The 10638-nt window shown below is 40.8% G+C and overlaps 1 protein-coding gene across 2 annotated transcripts in view; it reads right to left on the reverse strand.

Moving 5' to 3' along the window:
- The window catches only part of HMCN1 (hemicentin 1), a 451483-nt gene that overhangs the window by 26296 nt on the left and 414549 nt on the right, over positions 1–10638 (reverse strand). For both annotated transcript variants that reach the window (XM_019501224.1, XM_019501215.1), the window contains exons 94-99: positions 10211–10354; positions 9289–9426; positions 8882–9003; positions 6055–6292; positions 2042–2104; positions 90–209 (exon numbers count right to left, since the gene is read on the reverse strand). In XM_019501224.1, the coding sequence (XP_019356769.1) occupies positions 90–209; positions 2042–2104; positions 6055–6292; positions 8882–9003; positions 9289–9426; positions 10211–10354 (825 nt within the window). The remainder of the gene's footprint in view (positions 1–89; positions 210–2041; positions 2105–6054; positions 6293–8881; positions 9004–9288; positions 9427–10210; positions 10355–10638) is intronic.

Below are 10638 nucleotides of genomic sequence, written 5' to 3' on the forward strand. Positions count from 1 at the left end.
AACAAAATTATTTAGGCTCCTGACTAACTTCTTAAGTCTGTTCAAAATCATGTGTCCAGTCTGTACATACCATTAAAAGTCTAGCTTACCGTGACATGTCCTTCCATCTGCAGATATAGTGAGGCCTTTGGGGCAGGAGCAATAATAAGTTCCTATGGCATTATGACAAACATGAGAACAAGGATTTCGCACTGCACATTCATCTTCATCTAAAAAAGGAGAAATTCAAGAAATGATTTAGTGACTTTAGAGAGAAATAAATAGGAGATATAGGGAAAGATGGTTCCTGGCCATTCCACAAAAGAAAGAAGTTGCAAAGTTCTTCCTTCTTGCATCTCCCCACAGTTGTGGTGGTCAAGCAGCAAGTCCTCAGGCTTGCCAAGACAACGTGATTCAGAATGACTCTAGGTAATGCAGCTCTGCTTTATTCTCAGTATGCTAAACACATAGAACTTGATTCTACACTGTTACGCCTCTTATGTATTAGTGAAGTTTTGTTACATCCAGTAGTGGTGTACTAAAACAAAACTGGAGTAAGGCCACAGAGAATGAAACTGCTGCGTTTCATGAATCAATTAACAAGGTTTGAATTGGTCTGTGTAGGTGAAAATACCAGCTTGAGACTATGTTTTGAGTTCAAATTAGGCATATTTTAAAACTCACTTTTTGTATTTTGTTAGTGCAGATTTTTATTTGAATCTACAGAAATGAGAAACGTGTATAGGGTAGATCTTTTGTTCAAGTTAAGGTTCTAGTTTTAAGAACAAGTAATATCAAACCTAGAATTGTCATATGTAGACTTGGACAGATCGTATCATTATAAGTGTTCCATCTTTGTGCTTTAAAACTTTTATTGCTTTATTTACTGCGCACAGTTTTTTCATAAAAAAATTAGACACCCAAAATTGGAGTACATATTTTAAGCAAGGAAACTCCATGATGGAATGGGAAGGCATGGGATTGTTGGAATGACTGCTTAGGGGCTGGCTCCATGCTGGGCGCCTGCCCCATGCAGGGGAGGTAGAGTCTACATGCCAGTTAAAGCTTTAATCCTGTCACAGCCACTGCCAAATTGGCAAAATCAGCCCAGTGAGCCAAATCAGCCAAAAGCTGCTGCCAGTTCAGCAGGAGCTATGACAACAGTAAATTTTTAGCTGTGAAGAAGCACAAAGAGAGTAAGTGATACTGAAGAGCAGATGTTTCCTGTTCTATATGACCTGTATTCAGCCATGAATCCAGAAAAATCTTTTTTCCCCCTTAATTCTGTCCAAAACAAAGTGTGTGTCTTATCTGAGAGGCATGTAGTATGTGAAAAAATAATTTTCTCTTTATTCTTTCCAGTGGATTTATGAATTGTTTTGTTGGGGGGGGAGGGTGAGAATTCAATATTTAACATTCAATTCAATTCAGTGAAGCTTTTAGGGTTTCATAAACTCTAACTTTCCATGTGGCTTATCCCTTAAAAGACACATTGTTCCAAAATAAATGCCAAATAACCACTAGTTCTGGCAATGAATGTAGTTACATAAATTTGTTATCCATTATTATCCATCATGCAAACACTACTCAATCAACTAGTAAACTGTTAAATACTTTTTTTTTTACTACAAGTACTGAGCTTCAAGTGGGTTTCTAGTCTTCGAAGTGATTTTCTTTCAGGGATTGTTTTAAATCACTAGCCTTTGATTCTTTCCTACAGTCAAAGCCACACACAGTTTTTACACACAGGTCATCATTTTAGCAGATAGGCCAACCAGTCAACAGATATACCTACACTTATCTTTCACTAGACCAATTCTGAGATTTTAATAAAAGTGGTAAACAGGGAGACTATATTGCTACTGTAAATGCTATAAGTTATCTGTAAATAAATACTGTAATTAATTCCTCAGGAGCTCTTATTCTGCTTCCTTCTGTGAGCACTAAATTTAATTTTAAAGAATAATTTGTATTGCCATGTTTCATAAAACTTGGTAGTGAGGCAATACACGTAAAATATATTTGATTACATGTATATGTAAATTATTTTTCATGTCCTTACCTGAACAGTAGGGCCCACCAAAATCCAGACTAAACCCACCAGGACATTGATTGCTGCGGTCTCCTGTGTGTAAAAGAAGCCAAACTTTACTTATGCATAAAAATGCAACTAACTCATATTTAGAAAACAGGTTAAAATTAAAAAGTTCCATTCCAGCAATTAATTAAACCCAATAATTTTTGTCCAAAGAAATGTCTATGTTTAGAAATTAAATATAACCATATAAATAACATAATAAATATAATATCACTCTCCTTGCTATGGGAAGTAACAGTTATTTTTGTTTTGTGTATTTATGCAAAGAAAACAGTCAAATCAAACTAAAATATTTTCCAGAATGACTGCAGGAAGTATCTAAGCTGGAGTGCCAAGGATCTCCCTATATGATGCCTCCATTATTAACATTCAGGTCACTCATGGTGCTTATACAAGTGACATTTTTTGCACAGTCAGGCCCTGAAAGTGCTCTGTAGTCATGACTTAACACGTGCATGGCTGCAGAGCACTTTTAAAATGGCTGATCATGCAAAAATTTAACTCTGGTCAAATGAAGTATTAGATGAAAACACTCTAAAGAAGAGCATCTTAGGGAATTTGTGTTCCCTCCTGGGTTAATTTTTTGCATGGTAGTAGGACTGTCAGTGGGAGAGGAAGAGAGTCAGGGAATGGCAGCACAGAGCTGCTGGCAGCTTTTGAATGGCCAGGGCTGGGGGTGGGGGGGAGGAGGGGAGAAAGCAGAGTAGAACACAGCCCCCGCACCTTGCAGGCCCCCCCAGCTACCCCAGCTGGAGTACCCGGGAGAGTTGGGCCAGGCCCATGAGGCAAGGAGGCTCTGTTCTACCCAGCCCTGCCTCCCCCCCTGTCCGCCCCAACCCCAGCTCTGGTCATTCAAAAGCAGCTGGCAGCTCTGTACTGCTGCTCCCTTTCCCACTCCCTCTCCCACTGACCACCCCAGAGCTGGGGTGGGGGGCTGGGGAGAGGGGCAGTCTGGCAGCCACCTTAGAGGCTGCTGGAGTACCTCCACCTGCTGCCCAGGTCTGGGCCTCTACTCACCCCCCATCCAACAGGTGAACATCTGTTGGGTCAGAGGGTTATAATTCATGGTGCTTTATGTAAAGAGCCATGAGTCAGAACAAGGCCCTGAATGTCTGTAAGCATCCTCAGCTTTACTCTAATAGGAACGGGGTGGAGGGAACAGAATTAGATGTCAAAAACTATGGGCATTCACTATAGAAAAGCAACACCTCACATTTATGTTCTGAAGGGTCAGCTAGTGCAGAAGGGTCAACATAAAACTTGCATTTAAAAAAAAATCAGTTTAACCCTGAAAAGTGGTTCTATAAAGACAGCAATGAGACACCATTGTATTCCTTGCATCTCGGTGTTCTTCTATAAGAAGCTGTTCAGTGAAAGTAACTTGAGAACAATGGGTTTGCAGATAGTTTTGGCTATAAACGTTTCATTAATGGTGCTGGTCTGTGAGATAAGAAGAATCTAGTTTGGCTTTCAAATTCCATGGTGAGTTTAGGGCCTCCTGTTAGAAAAATCATTGAACTTTGCAAATGAAACCACTGTGGGCTGAAAATTAATGGCATAGTGAACATGGATTGCCCCTACCATTCTTTCATTCCAGCAATGACATTTTTACAAAGTTCCTTTTTAGAATAAACTCACCCTTTAAGTCACGTATGTATATATGGAACTCAAAAAGGTAGACAGGCCTTGGTCTGGCCATCTACACTGGTGAATTTCATCTTTAAGAAGATCCTTCAAGTTTACATAGCAACAACCCATTACTCCTCACACCCTCTGGATACCATTCATTTATACCCTGAGCTTTCTGTGGTCACTTATATCAGAATACATTGGGAGCTATTTTACACCTACTTTACACTGGTATAAGTGATTTATACAAGCAATGGTGAAGCAGACCTCTCTCTCTTTTTCTCTCTCCTGTACTTTTTATGCATGTTTATCAAATGCTTATCCCCAAGCCCACCTTGCCTATACTTTGCCCACTAAATTACCCTCACCAAAATTTCTAAATAAGCTGAGACTCCAAAAGGTTTTCAAACAACTGCCATTAAAACATCTTGACAGAAAAATGTCCTTTCTTCTCCTCAAATTTTGTTGGCTGGTGGCCAAAATTAAACAGTAGTCAATACTGGCACTACTGCCAACAACAGGCTAAAGGTCTGATATATCATGATCCATCAGTTTCTTTTTGAGTGATAATGCTTAGATTTACAATGCAACAGAGGACTTATTTACAACTGTTGTGAAGCTAGGTTTCAAAGTGCTGTCATCCCAGATGTATGCCAGTACAATCTACAGACTGCATCACATCATCGTGTTTTTTGTTCACGTCAAATATTTAAAGAAAAAACATAAAAGAATGATTTAGACCCTACAAGCATGAAATGAGTGAAGCAAACTCAGATACTCATTTTTGCAGCCATCTTTCCTCTTAGGTACATTTTACTGAAGGTCTTCCTGTAGGTGTTAGCATACTCCTTTAAGCCACTTTACTGGTGCTATTTTTCACTCTTCCATCTGCACAACCAATCTCCTTCAGTATAACTATTCCAATTCTGTAGTTTTTGGTATTAGAGGAAAATTTCTAACTGCGTAATCTAATATCTAACTGTGCAATACTAAACACCCCCCTCTCCCACCAAAGACCATAGTAAAACTACAGGAGAAATTCCATATTTGTGGGAAGAAAAAAGAAAGTTTTAAACATGGCATGTGACACTTCTCCAAAGTCTGGGATACTATATATAACTATTTGGCAGGAAAGCCACAAAACAGCCCAGCACCTTCTTCATGTGCCACTCTGATCCCTTATCCCTACCTGATCTGCTGCTCAGCTTTCTACCATATTGCTATACCTGCCAATGTGTCCCCTTCCCCAATCTGCCTCACACTGGGTCTGTCCATGCCACCTGTGGCATCTGTACTCTAGATCATCTACTTCAGCTCTAAATAATCCCAGCAAAAGTGAATTGGGGGAAATAGGGCAAGTGCAGCTCTATTTCTGCACCTGTAACTAATGTGCACCCAAAAAATCTTACTTTTCACAATGTTTCTGCATCCTTCTCTCCCAAGTTATAACCAACTTCTTGGGCCACTTGTATGTGACGTGGGTTTAGTCCCCTAAATTGAAATGGTGGGTTTTTCACTGTGATAATTAAAAACTACCATTTCAGTTTAGGTGCGTCCATCACTGTTACAGTGAGGGGCCCGATACTTTTTCTTTTTTTATGAGCTGCCAGTGAGCCAAGCGGCCCCTGAGCTAGGGAGGGGCCCAGTCCTTCCCTTTGTGGTGCTGGTTCCCCCCAGGGCTGCCTAGGTGGGCTGCTAGTGGGTGGGTGCCATCCAGAGGGTGCCACTGCCACGGAGGGAGAGGCAGGCAGGCTCTGCAGGGGGAAAAAAAGAATCAGGTCCCTTGCCACTATTTCTTTTTCTTTCTATGTGCAGCCTGCCTGCGTGAGGTGGCACTGGGCCATGCAGTCTCTGAGCTGCAGAGGGGCCTGGTTCTTCCCTCTGTGATGTCCCCCAGGACCACCCAGGCAGGGTGCTAGCTGCACAGGTGCTGTCCTAGCTCACAGGCAGCACCCATTAGAGCCAACTCTTCCCTGAACCTGCTTGGGGAACAGCTCCTGGCAGGCCCCTTGCCACTTCTGCCTTCTCCCACGCTGGTGGGGGCGGGCAAACTGTCAAAAGCTGCAATGTTAAAAATAGCTGGGTTGCAAACTAAACTATGTGCAATGTGGTTTAGTTTGCAACATAGAAAATCTATTTAAATGATAAAAGAACCCCGTACATGTACAGAATGATGCAATTAAGCTGCAAAAATGGCCAATTTTTGTCATGTGTACAAGCACCCTTGAGGATGCTATTAATGAAGGATACTGAGAAAAAAGAATATACTTTTTTTTAAGTTACACCTATCTAAAATTGGGTAGGTTTTTCTCTCTCTTTTTTTTAATTGTGAAAAAGTCAAACAATACCTTTTGCAATGGAAGCATGAATTTTAAAATCCAGAGTTTCTTCTAATGGGCTGTACTCTGTCATAATAGAGGATGCATGGAGTGTTTCCACCAGGAAAGGCATTCTTCCTCGGGTATGATCATAGGTAATGGTGTGGTTCCACATATATGGCACACTAACTCCATCTATGGTGAAGAGCCGTGTAGAGTAGGCATACAATTGCCCAGGGCCCGTCTGAATGTAGTCCTCTGTGTAATCCTGAAATGAACACCACAATCAAGATCCAAGCAACAGTGGATGAATACTGTGGCTTGCTTAGTCCACTGCAAAACAGGTTTATCATTTTAAGTAGCAGAAAACATCTAGGGCATTTTTTTTTTTGACATCTGAACAAACTGTACATCAAGCATCATGTGACTTTTGGGCTCCAGTTACTATGATAACTGTTGAATATTAATGGTATTCATTGTATTTTCCTTTAGTTAGTAATGAAAATAACTGTGGTAATTGAGCCATCTTTATCTGCTGGTAGTTGATCATTCTGACGTTTTAAAATATGTGGTTACAGAACTATTTCTAACCCCACTGGGAGCATCTACACATGATGATTTAAGGTGCATTAGCCATTTTTAAGATGCATTACAAGCATACATCTACACATGGGTGCTCTTAATGTGCCTTAAAAATGGTGATTTTAGGCATAAAGCAGGTATCAAATTTAGGTGCAATTAGTTAAGACGCCTTAACCCACATGTAGACGCCTTGAGGCACCTTAATGCTATGTGACTGAGCAGGCCAGAGCCAAGCCCATGGGGCCTTACACTGCTACTGGGCACCACCAAGAAGATGCGGTGGATGCTGTTCTGCAAGGTGCAGATGCTGGAGCTCTAGCGGCAGTTCCGGCAGCAGTGTGCAGTAAGTGGCAGTGTGCAGTAAGTCAGCAGAGGGGGTCGGAAGCATAAGAGCTCCTGTCAAAGCACAAGAGAAAGGCCCCCCACCACAACTCCCACAAGGAAGCAGCGCAGCACAGGCAGGGCCTTTGGTAGCAGCTCCCTTGTGCCTCTCCCTACAACTCCAGCATCTGCGCCTTGCAGAACAGCACCCTTCTCCCCACTCCCCATGCCCTGCATCCGGCCAAAAACAGCCGGCCTCAGGTAACCAGAATTTTTAGATATCCAGATACAGTAAAAGGCCTGTTATCCAGCACCCCTCATCCTCCACTCATGCCGGATAACAGGCCTTTTACTGTATCCATATATCTATACAGAATCTCATGACCTCAAACACTAATCAGGTATTACATTTATAGAAACCATCTTGAAAAAAGAACAAAGTAAAACTAATTATGAAACTTTTTTTCATAATGAAACATGTGTTCCCAATTATTACACTAAGTCAAAAATCTTCAAGACCTATTCAAATATTTAAGATTTATATTGTACTGTGGAAAGGGACAAAACTTCAACATGTAATCTGTTTTGGCTATCAGTCCTTTGGAGGGGTGGGCCCAACAACAGAAATGCTCCATCACTAGCAGTAGAGAGGTTACCAACTGGACCCAACAGTTAGTGACCCAGTAGATCATGTCTTTCAACAGGCTGAAACTACAAGACAAGATAAGATTATAACCTCTTTACAGATTGCAATTCTGAGCAGCCTATACCTGTTCATTTCTGAACAAGTTTATAAGAAAGTCCTAATTTTTTCAATATGTGGATTCTATAGGGAAATTCAGGCAAGCTCTGTCACTAGATTGTTTACTATGTTCACCACAGACACTTCTGAGGACAATATGAGGATGGGGAATGTCTCTGCCAGTCCTCTAAATACTTGAAACTAACAAGTTGTAGATTATATACTACTAAAACTTTGACATGATGGCATGAAATAGAGAACTGGTATCACCCTATCAAGTACTAACTTCAGTACATCATCATGTTCTAATGATTTGCAACTGTTGCAACTGAATGTGTGACAAAGCCCTTAGATCGAAGTCTAGAAACCTAATTTGTTTTAAGATAAATTTGTTAAAGGGATTGCATGATGTGTTTACTCATTATGTTGTACTCACCGCTGCATCTACATGTGTGCTTAACTGCAGACTAGACTAATCAGCTGCAGACTAAAGTGTCACTATCTATACATACAATGCTATTAGGCTGCAGTAAACTAGTTAAAGTTTCCATAAGGTAGTACTGTCAAAGATAATGCTATCTTATAGCAGGGCAATTAATTGCTATTAAATGCATGTGTAGAGACTCACTGCAGCATAAATTGAACCCAGTGAACCTAGGCAGCAGAGGGCCAGTTTCTTGCCTGCTGCCTAGCTACATGGCTCCAGATTTTCAGCACTCTTGTGCCCCAGCCAGCCCCTCTGCTGTTTGACTCTGCCACCCAGAGCCCAAGGCTGCCCACTCCCTGGGCCCGTGCCCGGGCCCTGGCATAAACTGCTCTGCCCTGACTCAAATTGCTGCTGTCCCCAGCACACATGCTGCTATCCCAAGCACATAGATGCTGTACCTGGGGGTAGTTTATTCTGGCTCATATTGCTCTGGAGTTTATTGCATCCCATTAACATGTATAGATGCACCAGCTTGTCCTGAAAACCTATCAAAATAGACTATCTAGCCAACATCAGTAGACCCTTTTCCAGCTTGGAGGACATCATGGTCTGAATGTGGCACACAAGTTCTTACTTTCATGCATCTAACTGAACCAGAAGAGTTAAGAATATTGTAACATAGCTTATGCACTATATATGGCTAAATATATTAAAATAGATAAAAAAAGGAGTGCATAAAAACTGAAGTAGGATTGCAGTGATGTCATTTCTGTGTGCAGTTTTACCTTCACATTAACATCAGCCGATGACTGGAGCTGCAGAACATAGCCACTCACTACAACATCCAGCAATAAAGCTCCATCTGAGTCCAAACCACGGGCAGTATGAGTCATTCGCAAAATCTCTCCTGTGAATTTCAAACACACACACTGATCTATCATGATAAGCGATATACATAAACTGCACAGTAACTGAATTAGGTCCCAGTTGAATCTTATTCATTATGCTAACTTTATACTGCTTGCATTATTTAGATTAAAGATGGAAAACTGATATATAGCCCCTTATTCTACCGGTTATTTGGAAAATGTTATAAATTTAGCTACTGTAAATAATTATATTTGAGCCATGCGGTCATTGTTATGCTTGTCACACTGTATAAATTAGAGTGTGTCTCTCAAAGTTAACCAACCAGTTGCAAACTCCACTTGAGTCTCTCTCTTGAAGATTGCATTGGTGAGAGTAAACCCATTCACTGCTTCTCCAATTTCCTTTGCAGATGTCCAATAAATAGGATTTAGAATGGAAACTAGCTTCTTCATTGCTGGGCCTTAAAAGAAATGGAATATACTTTTAGAAAAGCAAAACAAAACTCAAGCATTACATGACCTTTGGATACTCCTACTTTCTCCTGACAGCTAATTCTAATGTGAATCCCATGTAACCCAGAGTAGTGTGCATCCTTATAGAAGCAGACTAGCATATTTTAGGATGAGTATCAGAGATCCCTTGTTAGGGTGTTAGGTGTTGCATGTTCAGCTTGCAACAGTTGCTAATCTTTGGAATGTAGTGATCAGTTATGTCCAACTGAATATAGTCTTCTTAGGAAAAGTGTGAAGAAATTTGTCTCTGAGTACGGACACACATAATTTTTAGCTACTTTAATAGAGGAGGGTGAGCTGTTGCTGCCATTATGTGGCAACTGCTATACCTTAGCGATCCTGTAGTGACACAAGTTAGCTATATCATGCTAATTTTGATCCAGAATGAAGCAGAGTTAAAGCTGGGGCAATTCTGCTATACTTGTATTACTACTGAATCATGCAGTCCTAATAGCTGCACTATAGTAGCTTGTATTGGTATCTTCTGATATCAGTACAACCACTATGTCTGCTATGCCTTTGTATAGCCGGAGGATTCATCTTAAGAACTTTAACACATTGGAAAAATTATAAAAGCTCCCCCTTTATGGGTTCCCTCCTAAAAAGAGTTTAGGTCAATTCCTTCAGTGCTGCAATGATGTCTTAATTAAGTGAAAGTGTGAAAGGAAATCAACCCAAGGAAAATTCATGCAAACTGACTTGCATATAAATGAAAGAAGCAACATAACTTACCAAGACTCCGCGGGACATTTGTAATTTTTGCTTGTATCATTCTACTGTCAGAGCTATCTGTTACTGTGGCATTCAGGAAAGCAATTCCAAATTCAACATCATTAATATTTCCAATAACACTTCCTCTGGCACGTGCAGGCCCACCTGTTGGGGAAGGCAGAAAGAACACCCATTTGCGAAAATCCCATTCAGTGCTACCATGAAGTTAAAATAGTCAAGAATGATACTCAGCCCTCTACGAGGTCACAAAGTTCTTCATGTTCAGGCTGACATACCGGAAACAATGCTGTAACACATGTTGTAGTAGTAATAATCTCAAATTTAGACAGTGCATCGTTTCTCCAAGGATAACAGAATACTTTATAAACAAGAGCTGTTATGTAAACTGTGACACAGGGATCACTTCTTGCACCACTGAAATGCAGCTA

The sequence above is a fragment of the Gavialis gangeticus genome, unplaced genomic scaffold (genome assembly GCF_001723915.1).
Source record: "Gavialis gangeticus isolate Ggan-Ray unplaced genomic scaffold, GavGan_comp1, whole genome shotgun sequence".
NCBI classification, from domain to species: domain Eukaryota; kingdom Metazoa; phylum Chordata; order Crocodylia; family Gavialidae; genus Gavialis; species Gavialis gangeticus.